Source organism: Siphateles boraxobius, unplaced genomic scaffold (assembly GCF_051911475.1).
Source record: "Siphateles boraxobius isolate OS27281-9 unplaced genomic scaffold, OSU_SipBor_1 25, whole genome shotgun sequence".
Classification (NCBI taxonomy): domain Eukaryota; kingdom Metazoa; phylum Chordata; class Actinopteri; order Cypriniformes; family Leuciscidae; genus Siphateles; species Siphateles boraxobius.
Window position 1 is genome coordinate 25,682,380 of NW_027508866.1, and position 17,806 is coordinate 25,700,185.

Genomic DNA, 17,806 nt, shown 5'->3' on the forward strand with positions numbered 1-17,806 from the left:
CTAAAACTCTTGTGTTGACAATCTTTTGGTTCAGCACAAATCTTGTAAATTACATATTTTGGAGTGGCAAGTTTACATCATCGGAAAGATAAACTATTTTTGTTAGTACCTTGTAGAGCAGCTAACTAGTTTTTTAAAAGGGTAGTGTTAGATTTTGCTGTATTTAGCCGAGCAGTGGTTTGGGTGGCTCGCCAATGTATTAGATTTCTCCAATACATAAAATAAGTAAGCTTGACCAGAGTTCTTGTGGGGAGAAGAATTTATTGAAGGTTTGTAGTGTAGCAGTCCTTCAGCGGTGATGTTCGCATGTCGCCCTTCAAGAATCTTAACCCAAAGTTCTGTTTGTGGGACAGAACTTTATACATGTAGACATAGCCTATGGGCTACAAACAATAGAAACCTGTTTGGACCTCCCACAGGAGATCGATCTAACTTGCTAATCCACTCTGAGCAATGCTGATTCTTTGTCATTCACACCAATCAGTTTCTGTGGGCCATACATCTGAATGGGCCATTCATCTGTATGGGCCATTTGGCACACACCTTTGCAGACACAGACAGAGTGGATTACATCTGATACACAGACACAATGTAAATGAATCTGTTACTGAAAATACAAAATCTATCAGTAGCTTGAAGGGATGTCATATGTAGAATCCAGAAACCCTTGTTATTAGCGACACCGGTGGCTGTTGAGTGAACTGCAGTCAGCAGCTTATTGCTCATGCTCACGTCACGCACAAGAGACTGAACGTGATTCAAGACCCGCCTGATATTCTCACTGCGGAGGTCTTTTTTATTCTTTGCTTAGAAATAAAAGAATTCAGAAATACATATGCAGCGATATACTGTAAACAAACATCCTGACGCCTGACGTTTAGATGAGCGTAAATATGTGTTGCGCGCTTTCCTCTCAATAACAAAATAAACACAACAAAAATGACAATGGTGAGAAAACAGCAGTTAAGAAAGCATCTGATCTTAGCTATGCATGACCTCTGCAATTCACCGGCTTCATGTCGACAGATGAGTTCATTAAAATTACACTGTTATGATAGTTTCAAGTATATTTAAGACAATATTAGCCTATGGGCTACAAACAATAGAAACCTGTTTGGACCTCCCACAGGAGATCGATCTAACTTGCTAATCCACTCTGAGCAATGCTGATTCTTTGTCATTCACACCAATCAGTTTCTGTGGGCCATACATCTGAATGGGCCATTCATCTGTATGGGCCATTTGGCACACACCTTTGCAGACACAGACAGAGTGGATTACATCTGATACACAGACACAATGTAAATGAATCTGTTACTGAAAATACAAAATCTATCAGTAGCTTGAAGGGATGTCATATGTAGAATCCAGAAACCCTTGTTATTAGCGACACCGGTGGCTGTTGAGTGAACTGCAGTCAGCAGCTTATTGCTCATGCTCACGTCACGCACAAGAGACTGAACGTGATTCAAGACCCGCCTGATATTCTCACTGCGGAGGTCTTTTTTATTCTTTGCTTAGAAATAAAAGAATTCAGAAATACATATGCAGCGATATACTGTAAACAAACATCCTGACGCCTGACGTTTAGATGAGCGTAAATATGTGTTGCGCGCTTTCCTCTCAATAACAAAATAAACACAACAAAAATGACAATGGTGAGAAAACAGCAGTTAAGAAAGCATCTGATCTTAGCTATGCATGACCTCTGCAATTCACCGGCTTCATGTCGACAGATGAGTTCATTAAAATTACACTGTTATGATAGTTTCAAGTATATTTAAGACAATATAGATCTGGCTTTTTATGAGACTATAGTTTGAATTAATCCCTTTTCTTTGCATGACACATTTACATTACAATACAAAATGGCTCTTTCGACATTACCCTCAACATTGTATTAGCATTCATTTCATGTGTCATTGGACGGAAGATAGGCTCTCGGGAGCATAAACATCACATTTTCTGGATTCTCCCGGCAAAAACTGATAAGTCCTTCACATAAAAATCAGCCCACAGGCTTAGACATAGACAAACTAGGAAGTCGGGGAAGGTCTCCTTTACAAGCCGTTCATAAATTGGCAATAAAAAAGCGATTTGAAAATTCTTCACTTTAATTACTTTACAAAGCTACAGCTTCAAAGTAGCTTCTCTGCAACACTGTTCTGAAGTCATGCTCAGTGTTTAGAAATATTTATTTTATTTTGCAATTCTAGGATCCTTCCATCAGCTGTCCAAAAAAAAACAACCCTTTCAGAAAAATTAAATAACTTTGGGAATAATACAGGTCATACCCGCTTCTGCAGTGCGAACGGTAGCATTGGCGCTCCAGTTACTCCAGTAGCTTTCATGCTGTTCTTCAATGCATCGCATCTGTACCACGTATTCAGTGTAAGGCTTCAGCGACTGCAGTCTAAATGACTCTGTGTGCGCTCGAGTGAAATTCTCAGGCACCTGAAAGAGGGATTAAATTCATGAATAAAACAATATGACTTTTTTTGATGTGAGGACTACATGGAAGGCAAGATTAACATAATTCAAGTTTGTAATGCATTGTTTGAAATAAGAAACCCCCACTGAACCTTAATGAAATGCTTTGGTAGGTAAATAAAATGTTTGATTGGTCAAAACAAAAGATCCCATAAAACATTATGCACATAAAAAAAATCATAATTTGTCTTGACCATTTTAAAATCTGAATTGTTTTTGGCTTTCTCGTACCTCGGTCCAAACATCGGAGTCTACTTGGCAGTATCTGATGACATAAGAGAGTGTCATAGTTGCCTTTTCAATGGGACGTTTCCAAGTAACCATGAGAGATGTGGAGAAGTTAACTTCAGCAAGAGGTAGGACATTCGATGGTGGATTGGGTTTCACTACAAAACAAATGCAAAAACAAATTAAAGCTGCAAGCAGCATTTAGCAGTGTTCAAGCAGTTAAGGCAGTTAAGCTCAAAAGCATCAAAAGACATTAAGTTTCATGTAGCAAGCATTTAACCACTGACATCATAGATGGAATAGATCTTGTTTTATGATTTACCATGATATACCAAATTTTAGTGTGATTTTTCATGATTTACCATATTCCAGTATGATTTACCATGAATCTAGCATGATTTACCATAGTTTACCATTATATACCAAGTTCTAGTATGATTCACCATGATTTACCCTGCTTTAGTATGGTTTACCACAATTGAACGCATTGTAGTATGATTTAATATGATTCTAGCATGATTCACCATAGTTTACCATGATTTATCTTAGTTTACCTTGATTTACCATGTTATAGGATGATTTACCATGATATGCCACATTCTATAATGATTTAAGATGGTTTTAAACATTATGATATGAACATTATATGATCATAGATGGAAAAGACCATTTACAGCTAATACAGGCAATTTACCATAGGAAATACATGGTTTTGAACCTTTTTAACAGTTATAGCGCCACCTATGGTCCGATCTCCATGAAACTTTGCATGGTTCTTCACCATGTTATGAGACATATAAATTTTCCGATCTCCATAAAATTTTGCATGCTTGTTAATGATGTTATGTCACGTATGCTCACCAATTTTTGTGAAGTTCTGATTTTTTATTTATGATTTATAGGCATTTGAGTGTATTTTGACACGGCCATTTTCTAAATGACCCTGTTAAAGCCACCCAAATGCAAAAGTTCAACTTTTTTTCGATAATTATTGATCTAGAGAGTCCAGAGAATTGTCCTAGACTGGTCTGGTTCCGATCGGGCGAAAAACCTAGGACTGGTTCGCAAAAGTAGGTTTTTAACATATTCGTGAATATTTAATGAATGATTTGATTGTCAGCAATGGTTCTAGAGGCAAAGTTGTTCAGCCTTAGGAGATCAAATCTATCTATCTATCTATCAAATGATATGTATTTTGTGGGGATGTTAGAAACACCACGTGATTACAGAGCCGTAAAACTCGTTAGCGCCAACTAGTGGCCGATTTCTTTAAAAACTCTTACAGACCTTTAGGGCCATGAGTCGAACACGCCCACTGAGTTTCGTTTCGATCGGCCTCCGTTAACCTTGCCTAATAGGTGCTCAAACTTCATTGGTTGATGGCGGCCATGTTTTTTGAGATACGCCAATGTCCTCATAGACATACATGGCACCTTGGACCAAGACACTGCATACCAATTTTCAAGTCAATCGGACTAACGGTCAGGTGGTCTGAGCCCTTTTTATGTTTTTTTCATATTATAGCGCCATCTAGTGTTCAATCGTCGCGATTTTTTTACTGTGACCTCAAATTGAACTCATACACATGTGTACCGAGTTTGGTGAAAATTTCTTATTTCGTTCACGAGTTATAGCCATTTTAGTAAAATTAGCTCTGGCCCTCCTTTGAACGTTTGGGCGCCCCCTAGCGACCGTGAATTGAAATTTCAACTTTTTTACGATAATTATTGATATTCAGTGTCCAGAGAATCTTTCTGCACTGGGTTGGTTCCAATCGGGTGCAAAACCAGGGACTAGTTCGCAAAAGTAGGTTTTGGACAAAATCCAAAATGGCGGAAAAATTTGCATACCGGAAATAAAACACCCGGGGCCAAACGGTTTTTGAGATATAAGCAATATAGTGCAATTTTTTTGTTTTTTGCGCTATAGCGCCACCTATGGGCCAATCGGGCTCATACTTTGATAACCTCTCCTCGATTTTTGTACTACCATCTGACAAAGTTTCAAGTCTCTAGCACTTACGTTTTGGGCTGCACGATGCGTTTTACGGCAGAATAATAATAATAATAATAATAAAAATCTGTACAATTACAATAGGTTTTCAGCACTTCGTGCTTGAACACCTAATAATAAAAATCAGTACAAATACAATAGGTTTTCAGCACTTCGTGCTTGAACACCTAATGATAAAAATCAGTTCAATTACAATAGGTTTTCAGCACTTCGTGCTTGAACACCTAATAAAAGCACAAAAAAAAAGTGAAGATATCTGAAGTTACCCATCTATATAAAGTGTAAAAGGCACTCTTTCCTAATGCAAAAGCCCATATCTTACCAAACTTCAAAGCATCGCATTGAAGTTCGTCTGACCGTACTGATCCCAGTCTGTTTTTCACTTCAACCCACACAATCACAGTCATGTAAACCGGAAAAGTCCCCAGGTTGACGGTGCAACTTCTTGCAAGACGCTGGTTACAGCTGCTGAAATAGTTTGAATCACCTCTATAAAAAGAAAAAGAAGAGGGCGTAAGTGATACTCTAGTCTTTCATTTTGAATTAAAGGTGTAACAACTGATGCAGTGTTATTGGGTACAACAGCTACTCTTACAGAGACAATTTAGCATGAAGGATGTAAGTGGTGTCGAGCAGTGGATCCCGCGATCCTGGATCCCAGTAACATTTTAAGAGAGGGGAAATACCCTTGTTCTCCTGCTCTGCAATGCAAGTCAGATTCTCTGGTTTCAACGGAGGGTCTGGAGGTCATAAACAGAAAAACATTGAATGTAAACAGAATACATAAATTAATAAAAATACATAATGAAGTAAAAGTAAATAATACATTAGATTTTAAATAATGAGAAAAACATTTCTGCCATTTCCCACAACAGAAGGGCTTCTTTGCTCCTACATTTTTATAAACAAATGAATAAAAGATTCTTAAAGTTCACTGAAAACTGTCAATATTAACCAAATGTTCTAAAGCCACACATTCGCTTTCTGTGTAAATAATGATTCCGTTATTTGCTGAAAACATACTTGAAATCTCATTTAATTCAAATAGGGTTTTTTGAAGGTTGTCAGGGCAGGTGTGACCTCAACAATTATGGTCTTTGAAGAAAAAAATACTTTATTTGAAAATGAACTTGAGCACTACTGAAATTTCAAATCTAAGGCAGGGAAAGCTTATAATAACTGAAATGTCTATCTTTTCCTGACACAAATGTCTTGGAATACACTGGATACTTTTTTTCTCTGTGTTCCATGGAAGAAACAAAGTCAATAGATATTCATTTTTGGTGGAACTATCCTACGGAGCCCCTGAAGGGACAAGGTGAAGGAAAAAAATATGACACAGGAGGAAAAGTTATGCCATTGCTTTTGAGGTTCTCTTCCAAATGTTTTTTGTTCCCCTGAGTAACACACAACGCTCACACAACTGTTGTGTTCCTCCGAAAAACTTTTTTGCAAGCAAACGCAATGTTTCTCAGGGGAACTCAAAACATTTACGAGAGAATGCAAAAGCATTGACGTATCATTTTCCCTCCAATCTCATCTTTTTTTCCCTTTAGGGAACTATCCCTACAATACGTACAAAACTAAAACACAACTGGAGTGTGGGAGAATTCCAGCCTTTTAACTAGTAAGTAACACATGATGTGATTGTAGCAAGAAGACACTCACATCCTGCAAGGAGTAAGACTCCATAGGAACACGGTGGTATGAATGACAAGGACTTCCTGGTGGCTTTGCACTTCAACCAGACGGTCTCTTGTTTCATGTTTCTGCTGGCATTAATAGTAACACTGACAGACGTTCGATTTATTTTATGATAATGCTGCTTTGCAATGCTGCTGTTATCATCCAAAAACCATTCAATGTCATCTGAGGTGTAATCAGATCCCTCCCGCAGGTGACATGTTGCTGTGAAGTTTTTTCCCACCTCAACAGGAATACTACTGTTGGAGTCTGGAACAATTTTTACACAGGTTGTATTGGTTCCTGTGTGGACAAAACAGTAAATTGACTAAAGAACAATTAAGAAACTGTTAATTGGGAGTAAATGACTAGTGACATGGCTTACCTATTGTATAGTGCAAAAGCATCAAGAGTAAGAAGAAATGATGTGAGGTGTCCATTGTCACATCAAAACTGGTATCTGAAAAAAACAAACAAAAAAACAAAACAATATGGACATCAAAAGCTATAGATATAGTGAATACAGATAGTGGTAATTCCTACTCAGAACATTTCATATCCCCGTAATGTATGTCTTTAGATTAAAATACATGATTTCACTGCTTTGGGTCGAGAGGATGGCTCCCATATGCTGCAATGAAAAACAATGAAAATGTTTTTAAATAATGCTCCACTGTCAGAAAAATCACTGGACCTCTAGTTTTTCAATGAAGTAAAGTTTTTATCCAAGAAATCAGTAATAAAGAACACTGAAATAAATAAAGAGCAGTGAGTTATTTTGTTTGGTTTCTTGATTAATTTTCAGGTTAATATTAAGGACATCACTGTCGATTAAATCACTGCTAATTAAATTAGAAAAATGTTAAAGTCACTTTAGACTGTTCGTCCCGATGCGCAAACATATGCACTATTCTATGCCGTTTTGTTGTAGTGTGTTCACACTGAAAATTACTAAAAGAAAAAGACCACTACCACATCATACCCAGAAGATGCATATAATTAACTGGGGAAAGAACTGTATAATCTTATAAAATTCAAACACTACACTGATGAGTATATAGTGCATAAGTACATAGTGTATAAGTGTGTAGTGAGTCAGTTGGGGCAGAATTTTTGACAATCAGCTATTTTCAATTTAGGCAACCAAACGTTATCGTAAATTTCAATTACCCTTTTAATGACAATTGTTTACTCAGGCTTACAACTAAACCCACATTTCAGGTCATCCCCTTTACTGCAAACGCCTAATCTCATCTACATTTAAAAGTGTGCAATTTTAAATTTTCAACCAGCTGTGTATTGTTACAATGTTGGTAGTGTATGTAAAAGCTCGAGGGCTTTTATGAAGCTCCAGATCAAACTTGCACATTTGTGGATTCATTTTGTCGGATCAACAGAAGAGCGGCACCAAAATCAAAAGTGAATGGTGTTGAAGTTTTTGGCAAACAAACTCTACAGCTCTTTTCTATTAATGTAGCATTGTTTAAAAAAAAATTACATTTACATTTACATTTAGCTGACGCTTTTATCCAAAGCGACTTACAATTGCTATATTTCAGAGGTCGCACGCCTCTGGAGCAACTAGGTGTTAAGTGTCTTGCTCAGGGACACATTGGTATATCACAGTGGATTCAAAACCGGGTCTCTCACACCAAAGGCATGTGTCATATCCACTGCGCCATCACCACCCCGACATTCACCTTTATACTAAATAGACAGCACAGTTTTATTTAAAGTCCCCCCCTGCAGTCAATCATTATTTTATCCTTTAAAACTCATCTTTGATCTCCAAAATTACATATTTAAGCGTATTTTTCTTCATACCTTAAAATAGCTCGAATGTAACTCGACACCCTTGCCTCATTTATTATATGTGGTTCTATGAATATGCAAATGAGCCCCACCTCCACTCACTCACTCAGCTCAGAGATCCACTCGTTGACGATCACATGTTGATCTGTTTGTGATCAACATTCATTCGGTAGTTTGTGACGTCAGAAACACCAGCGATTTCAAACTGAAAATACTCAACAATGGTGTTGACTTGTGAATTTACACATGGTTTGTTTTAATGCACATTAAAAACACCTCATAGACATATAAACAAAATTAAAAGCTTGATTTTCACCACAGGGGGATTTTAAAACCTGTCTTGCCAGCAGTGAATTACCCCTTTAAGGCATCTGGCATCTTAGACAAGAGTTTTAGTTAGTTTGTTTGATTTACACAAATCAATATGATTTGAAAATGTAAAACAAGGTTAAATAAAAAAAACTAAGACAGCACACACATGTAAGCTCTGTCAATCTCTCACTGAGCAACGGCTAGCTTGAGCTCTTTAATTCCCTCCTGATAGGCATCTTGTTCATTTTCATACCATTACCAATCCCAGTTGCACCAGCTGTGCGTAAGTTACAACTTAGCCTAGTTTTGACGTAAATGGGAATTAAGTTAAAATTAAAAAGATAACTTTGTTAGCGGCTCTTTAACACCAACCCGTCCTAAACAGCGCTGCTGTGTACATCGGTCCATGTTGTGCATGTCAAATATCAGTCATAATCCATAAACGTACTAATATCTTATGTTTTTTGTATCAATGTTTATTTATTGATCCTTATTTCATTTCAAATACAGTTTCTGAATGTTATTTACACATAAAAACACTTATGATATTCATGATCAAGTATCGTATTTAATGGAAACTTATTTTTACCGTTAGTAACGTGAGGCAAAAGTTGTTAGAATGAAGGATAAACTGAAATTCACGGCAATTCAACACAACTTCTGCTCACATATTTGAAGGCTGCTACTGGTTCATCGAGGCTAAACGTCATATTACGCGACTACGCATTACTTTACGGAGAGCTTACGACCTACTAACTACGTTCTGCGTTCAGAACAAATGATGCAACGGAATTTAGTACAGAGTTAGTTACAAACTAGCTAGTAGTTACTAAGCCTCTGGTGTGCACTTTACGTTCCAATTTAAGAAAGAACTTACGAACGGCTGTTGCAACCCTACCCTGGTGAGTTGCTATCATTTAGCAACGCAGCAATGAGCACTGGAGCTAACGTTAGTCTACGAGCAGCAGTGCACAATAACGACACTTTTTTGTTTACTGTCATTGAATAGCACCGAGTGAAAAATCAACGTTTTCTTTTAGGGCTGGGCGATATGCAATGCAATCCCCGATTTTTTCACAAAAAATTCGATTTACGATTTAAATCGATTTTTTCTCTCTCCCTACTTAAAATCAATCTGCAGATGACAACGAAATTGTTCAAAACAAGTTTTAACTTTATTTTGTTTTAATATTCCCTTATGAGATTTGATCTGGATTAAATTACAATCAGAAACAACAAGCCAAAAAGACAAGAGGACAGGCCCTGTCTTTGAAAACATTGAAAATGTAACAAAATAAAATGGGTGGATTGGAATTGAGGGGATGTGTAAAAAAACAAAAAACTTGCATCACAATAAGTGTGTTGTGATTGTCAAATTATTTGGTAACTAAACTATTTTATTAAGTTAATTAACCATGTAAACAATGTTTACATGGCACAATGACTGGTATGCTAGTGTTTTTATTATTGCTTAACACAAATTTCACAATTTCAATTCAATTCTTGTGAATTGATTCTGATCTTGATTCAATATAAATTCGTTTGGATAAATATTAGGTATGGTAGATACGTTAATGTGTTGTTAATTGTTCTCAAAAAAAAAATTCACCTAATGCTGTAAACATACAGAGTGCCCTGTCAGCTGGTATTATTAAAGGTTAAAACTAACTCAAATTAAATATAATGCGTTTCTTATAATAACAACGTTATACTATTTTAATGATATAGGTAAAAATACAATGAATGTGTAATATAGTTATCATATTTAGCGAAATACTCCTCTCTATAGCAATTATTTTAAGTCCACATGCGTGCTATGGGTCATTAAAAGGGATTCCTGAGGTAAATGTAGCGTTACGTGACATATGTTGTTCTCCAGCTGTTTTATGGACATCTTTCCGCGGTTGAAAAACACTGGTCGATCGATTTTATTACATCTCGGTAAGTTGGTAGTAAAGAGTAACAGATGTTTGGTTCACGTGCCGCTTGAACTGAGATCTGTCAGCGTTCTCTCACGTCACATTTACAAGCGCCAAAACGGTGTTTATTGTTTGAATTTCGTAATAAAATTGACATAATCTGAGAGCTGAGAATCTGTTTCATATCGATAGTAACCTGCTCTGTCTTGTCTGTCGGTGTCAGTGTCCTCTTTGCTTTGCGATTTTTCTCTGCGTGAGAAAATGGATGTGTGGCGTGAGGGAGCATCGGCGGTATTTAAAGAGAAAACCGATTTTCATTAAAAAAAAAATCGGCGTAAACTACACATTCGAGTTAATCGTTAAAAACGATTTATCGCCCAGCTCTAGAATACAGTTATAAATTTCTGAGACAATCCCTCTTTGTTGTGACTTAAAGTCAAGCAATCTATCCCATGGTTGTTGGGGTGGTAAGAATGAAAAATTAGAAAAACTTTTTGAAACAAAGTTACTCTGCTCTGATTGGTCAGATGACCCAGTCTGTTGTGATTGGTCTACTCTGCTCTGATTGGTCAGATGACGCAGTCTGTTGTCATTGGTGTAATTTGCTCTGATTGGTCAGATGACCCAGTCTGTTGCGATTGGTGTAATTCGCTCTCATTGTTCAGATGACCCAGTCTGTTGTGATTGGTGTAATTTGCTCTGATTGGCTGATAATATACTATTAGCATGAATATTACCAAAGAGTATACATACAGTCGGCAACGCGTCATAGTTGAGGGGCGTGGTCGGCGTGGGGGAAAACACCGCAAACATCATGTGTATTTGAATGACAAAATGTCTTATTGCGAAGCATTGACGCCTGCCGACCGGCAGTATATTCTATGGGCGGTATAGAGAGAGATAGGCAGACAGCCAGATAGCGTAACGTTAGCACAGATAGCTAACAGCTAGATAGATAGATAGACATATATAGTAGGTAGACTGTAGGGGTGGAACGGTACATGTATTCGTATTGAACCGAATCGGTACGGACGTCACGGTTCGGTGCACGAATTTACACGTAGAATACACGGTATAAAAATAAATAAAACTCTAAATAGCGATAAAATTCGCTCAATTCGCGTTTGGTCTGAACGCAGTATAATGAACAGACTGCGATGTCAATATTGCAATGCTGAAGTGTGTTTGTACGCTCGCGAGAGAGGGAGAGGCGCGGGCGCGATCGAACTGTGTGTGTGTGTGAGAGAGAGAGGCGCGGGCGCGATCAAACTGTGTGTGTGTGTGTGAGAGAGAGAGAGAGAGAGGGGGGGGGGGGCGTGATCGAACAGTGGAAACAAAAACATACTCCGTAAACATATAATTCAAACTGCAAAGTAATTACATATATTTGTGTACACTCGCAATAAAACACAACATTGTACTTTTGTCACACTCTCTTGTCAAACTGTAACCTACAACTATCACCCAACCAAAATCGCACGCACGCACGCACACACACACACACACACACACAGTTTTGCTTTTAAGTTACACATTCTACATTGATTAAAAAAAAAAAATCAAATGTGTTTTTTAATGGTAGCCTAGTATTATTTTAAATGGAAATCAATTATTTATAATTCAGATGAGAATAAAGTTAGGGTTAATTAAAATTAAGAAAAACAAATATATTGATCTTAAATATGGCAAATTAATTTTAAATTCATTCAAACATATCGCAAGGTCTTTGTCTTTTTATTAATTTAATTAATAAACTAACTAAATATAAAACTATTGTCAGTGCACTACAAATAAACTGGTTCTATGCCTTTATTAATAAAACTTATTTAAAAAATACAAGGCTTAAGACATTTATAAAAATAACTTTTGCATTTTTGTTTTGCTTTTCACTCCATTGTACCGAAGTCATACCGAACCGTGATGCCTGAACCGAGGTATGAACCGAACCGTGACTTCTGTGTACCGTTCCACCCCTGGAAGATTGACAACGTAGAGTTGGACGCACGTCAGAGGCGCCCGCGCCATTGGATGTGCAGTTGCCGCATATACTAGCCTATCTATGTATATCTATATATCTGTCTGTCTATCTATATCTATGTATTTATCTATTTATCTATAATCTGCGCTATCTGAATACTCTCGTCTACTACTCGTCTCTCTAGTCACTCTGTGGGGGAAAGGAGAATCGTTGCAAACCACTGTAAGATAGTACCTACTTTTTCGTAATCGTATTATATTCGTATACGTTTTGTGATTCCCAACAACATAAAATACAATGGATAACAGTTTAAATGTTTATTACCAACAAGCAAATTGCACAAATTCGTTGAAAAATTAACCCTGCAACACGGCCTTTAAACATATTTACACAGTAAGAGAAAACACTGCTGCTTGAAGCTTGAGAGGACTAGAGAGCAAAATATATTTCGCTAATACGTGCACTTTGTAAAGAGTTTTTATGTAGGTAACGTTACACACCAGGGTATGATGGGGGAAGATGCTTTCCTCAAGAACAATGTGTATTTAGTTTTAAACTGTAACATATATAGATATAAGTTTAGCATGTGCTGGATGATGATGCATTTATAGGAACACTTGCTCCAACGATTTTGAAGTTAACATTAACATAATAAAACATAAAATGTTGAAAATGAAGCAGATACTGAATACGTTTTGAATGCACATATACATAGACCTAAACATTAATTAAATGGGGGGGGGGGGGTAATAATTATTTATTATCCATAAATAATAATCCAATATATGATCCAACAATTTTTAAACCACAGATCACAATTTTGGCCTCCTTAAACCGACACACCATTATAATAATATGGTATCTATGGTTTTTATTCTAATTATATTACATTACACTTATTTCAGAGGCAAGGAAACCAGCAATATGTCTGTACAAGCTTCAGAAAATAATTCATATAGTAAGTATATTTTGTTAAAATGGGCTAGAATTACCAAACACAATAGGTTTATCTTTACGTAAATATCACAGCAACACGATCCCTGTCAACTAAGTTAAGTCACACGGACATTTAAAATAAAACTTAACATACTAAACGACATTATAGGATCATAAATGAGAGAATAATAATAATAAAACCATAATTAGAAGACATTATAATGGTTTCCTACCTTTAGAGGTGTTCACATTATATGATTTACTGTGAATTTAATACTTGGAAGTCATCGCGGAGGATCAAGTCAACATGTCTGTTCTGCCCGTCCTGTGTCAGTTATTTCCGGTTTCATTTTATAGAGGGTTACTTCATCCGGATAGACCTGCAAGCGCGCTAACGTTCACTGGAGACGTCAACTGTGTTCTATAGATCGAAGCATTCGGAGCATGCTCAGAACCAAGATTTCCTCGGTACCGAAACTCTTCTCGTGATTGGTCGGCAGAGCGGTCGGTCATTTAAATAAGCCTCGTGATTCATAATCTATTAGATTTCCAGTTAGTCCTCGCCCACTGCCCGAAAACACTGTAAAATGATCTTGCTTCCTGAGCATCTTTACATAATTTAAAAAAACAAAACATGAAAATGCTTGACAGGCAAATTAATGCTATTTTGGGGGCCTATTCTCGTTATAAAAACATTTTCGAATGATTAACTTCAGTTTACCAACTTTATTGATGCTAGCTGTCACAGTATTTTGCAATCCAGTGACATTTAATGGTACTTTTGTTGACAAAAGCCTTTTGTTTAGGACGTGTTATGACAAGCTTAAACGAAAACATCACTTTTCCAAATTGCCCTCAGCACCAGTATATGCCTGCAGTGCATTGGCACCTGAATAATGACAGTTGTTTAAGAGAACCATGGATTTGACCGTGAAATTTGAAGTTCCCAATTATAACTATGATCTAGGTTTTGGCTCAGCTATGCTCTAAATCAGGTAAAACAAGTAATTCATTATAGAAGTATATATATTGTTTTATGTGTGAGACAGAATTAAAGTTGTCTGCATTTATAAATAAGTCAGATCACCAGATCACAACTAAACCAATGCGCTATTCCCTTTTATTTCCATTTTGCAATTAAATCTGACTCCTGGATATTAAAATAATAATTAATATCATTATTAAGACAATAAAGATATTCTGATATGATTAATAAGATAATAAAGATATGCTGCTACACTCCTCTTTTACATTTTATATGTATGCTAAGCAGCAATTACCAGTACATTGTGTTCAAGACATTTATCAGTTCATAAATTCCCTGAAAATCAAACCCATGGCCTCGGCATCGCTCAAAACACGCATTATTATTTGACTTTTAGGGACAGGTGCCAGTACCAAAAATCATTGAATGTTGGACAAATTCAGGGTAACAGGACTGGTTTTGAGTAGATAAAACCAAACAAATCTAAGCAGGTTTAAGCAGTACCACTACACTTAATACACACTTCTTGTGGAAGTAAAATAATGCCAAATATTTTTTAAACAAAAAAGCTAGTTGAATTTGATATTTGAACAAAAATATGCATTGCATAAACTGTGCTTGCATTTTAATGCATTGTATTTTTAGGGCTTGCATTTTTATGGGCTGAAATTCCACATGGTTGTATAGTTAAACTGTGAATATTTCAATTCAAAACATTTCCCACACATTTTCATTATTAAAAATTCAATAATCCATATTCTTCTTTCAGAATTCGCTTCCAAAATATTAATTCTGTTTAAAAATACAACCTATAATATTCGACAGGCAATTTATTTCGCTTTACAATTTAGCTTCCACAAAATCAGTGGTTCAAATTCAATTAAACATTTCACATCCGGGAACTGCAGGAGTAGCAGTAGATTACCGAGCATAATCTCCATCTGCTGTTAGTCTGCTCACCAGCAGGAGGTGCAAGCGGCTGTTTAAGTGTATTTATATGTATATATATCAATATCATCTGTGGAATGCGTAGGACCATAAAAATGTTTGTCCAATCATTGCATTTGTTCCGCATGCAATGATACAATGTCCTGCCTGTCAGCGTATACAGTATATATTTCCATACCTACGTACACCTGCTTTTCACGTGGCGGTGTGCACAGCATTTTTGTAAGATTTGTAAGTTATCCGCTTCCGAAGATGCACAACTTTGAGCAGATTCTGGCCGAGCAGGTACATCTGTACAGGGACCCAGTTTGCGCTTGATAAATGAATTGCTCGGAGCAGTTCATGACTCGGTTTTGAGTTTCGAAAGCAACACTATCAACGCTGAAATGAATCTGCAGCAGTCAAATGATATAGGTCAGTGCTCTTTAGGTTGTTTATGTTCATTATTATTGTAATGTTATGTGCTTTGAGACATGAGGTAGTTTAACGCCGTCTCTCGAAACTCTTTGCAGACTCTGTTGTGTGTGTGTTCGTGTGTTTGGAGGAGAAGTGGCTCTGGAGACGTTCTGAAGATCTCATGCTTTCAAAGCTAGCTTGCTATTGCTAGCCTCTCAGAAATTGCCTAACCTACCTTTAACACTTTGCTGATGATGAAAAGATCATTGTGAACAATGTGAAGAATTTAAACACATTTACACAGCCAGAGAAAACACTGCTGCTTGAAGCTAGGATTGCTGAAGAGAGCTAAATATATAGGCTATATCAATTTGTAAATCATTTTATGTAGGTCCACACCAAGTACATATAAGCTTATTAATTTATGTATTCATTTAAAAGTTTCATATGAATTCAAAAGCTTAAAATCACTTAAATTAAATTACAAATATTATGTTGAACTAACTCCAAGACATAACAGCATATAAAGGCAAGTACAAAAATATGTGCTTAGCTCAAACTGCTCACTGGCGCCACCAAGATATCAAGCTACCATAAGTCATGTGTTTGATTCTCAGAAAATGCATAAAATGATCAAATGTGAACCTGAATATTGTCACAAACTGCCTGTTTTTGTTTCATTTTCATGAACTTTCTATTTGTTTTTATCAGTCTCCGTATTTCCTTTGTTCCATTAAGAGTTATTAAGTTCTGATTAAGAGTCTCTACCTGTCCCCATCATCATTTGAGTTCAATCACCCTGTGTATTTAAGTTCCTCCTTTTCATTCAGTTGTTGTCTGGTATTGTTTGTATAGATACTCAGTTGTGTCGCATGCTTGCCTTTGGATTACCGGATTTTGTTTTATTAAAGAACTTTTGTTTGTAGAAACCTGTTTGAACCTTTTCATCATCTTCAGTGTGGGTTAAAATGCAGACAAAAAAAACTCCATCTGAAAAATAAATCTATATCTCTTGAACAATTATTAAGAGATTCTGATTAGATCTTGTTTTATATAGGCCTTTTTGGTTGGTGGTGTAGGCTCAGTTAGGTTAGGGTTACTAAAGGGATGGGGTTAAAACCAGAACACGTCTCCTAAAACGTATAGTGCAGGATAGTACAGAAAAATCTACAACTGACCTGGCAAGCCAACTAAAGGAGCTGAAAGCATTAACTGTTATAAATTAGATTAATTAAACCATTTCTATTTTTGTGCAGTGTTTAAAAAGAGTGCTCTTACAACATTTCATCTAATATTTCAAGGCCTACATTTTAAAAGTATCAAATTAAGACCATATTATCATACTGATTAGACAAAAAAAAGGTTGCTGTTTGGATTTAAATTAGGCAAATGCTTAGGAGTCTATGACTGGATCATTATTGCAGTAATTATTATGTTTCTAGCATGCTATAAGTTTGGCAACAGTTCTTCTAATACTAATTGATGGAGTGTGTAGCTTTTAAACAATCATGTAAGAAACACATCATGGCCACATTCCAGGATGACAATGTCAAGATTCACCAGGCTCAGATTGTGAAAGAGTTGATAGTTGTGAGGAGCATGAAGAATCATTTTTCACATACGAATCTGCTCCTCTTAAATTGATTGAAAGTCTTTGGTATGTGCTGGAGGAGATTTTAAAGAGTGCTGGACTCTTGCTCTGTCAATACAAGATCTTTACCAAACATTGATGCACCTCTTGATGGAAATAATTATTGTGATGTTATTTCCCTTCAAAAGGTGCACTGATGTTTGGTTATAAGAAACAAAACAAATGATAGTTAAATAGATGGTTACCCATCAATTAGGGTATTGCCAAACATATAAAATGCTATAAACATTCTAATCACTGCAATAATTGTCATGAGTCGGGCTCCTTCCCTTTTCTTTCTCTCTTACGCCCTCTCCTGTCTCCTTTACTTTTCCCTTTTCTCTCTCCTCGCTCAGCTGCTCGTCATCTCATTATCGCTCACACCTGTTCTCCCTTCCTTCTGATTTCTCGCCCTATTTCTTCTCCCTCTTTTCCTTTGTTCCCTGCTGGAGTAGTTTGTTACGTACCTGATGTTT

The 17,806-nt window shown here is 36.6% G+C and overlaps 1 protein-coding gene across 2 annotated transcripts in view; it reads right to left on the reverse strand.

Annotated features, from left to right (window-relative positions):
- The window catches only part of il6st (interleukin 6 cytokine family signal transduce), a 37,502-nt gene extending 23,646 nt beyond the window's left edge, over positions 1–13,856 (reverse strand). The window contains exons 1-7 of one of the 2 annotated variants that reach the window (XM_077243320.1): positions 13,605–13,856; positions 6,800–6,874; positions 6,400–6,717; positions 5,327–5,471; positions 5,054–5,220; positions 2,722–2,876; positions 2,295–2,454 (exon numbers count right to left, since the gene is read on the reverse strand). In XM_077243320.1, coding sequence (XP_077099435.1) covers positions 2,295–2,454; positions 2,722–2,876; positions 5,054–5,220; positions 5,327–5,471; positions 6,400–6,717; positions 6,800–6,854 — 1,000 coding nt within the window. In that variant the 5' untranslated portion in view covers positions 6,855–6,874; positions 13,605–13,856. The remainder of the gene's footprint in view (positions 1–2,294; positions 2,455–2,721; positions 2,877–5,053; positions 5,221–5,326; positions 5,472–6,399; positions 6,718–6,799; positions 6,875–13,604) is intronic. The other variant, XM_077243319.1, reaches the window with a different exon arrangement.
- Positions 13,857–17,806: the final 3,950 nt, after the last annotated feature.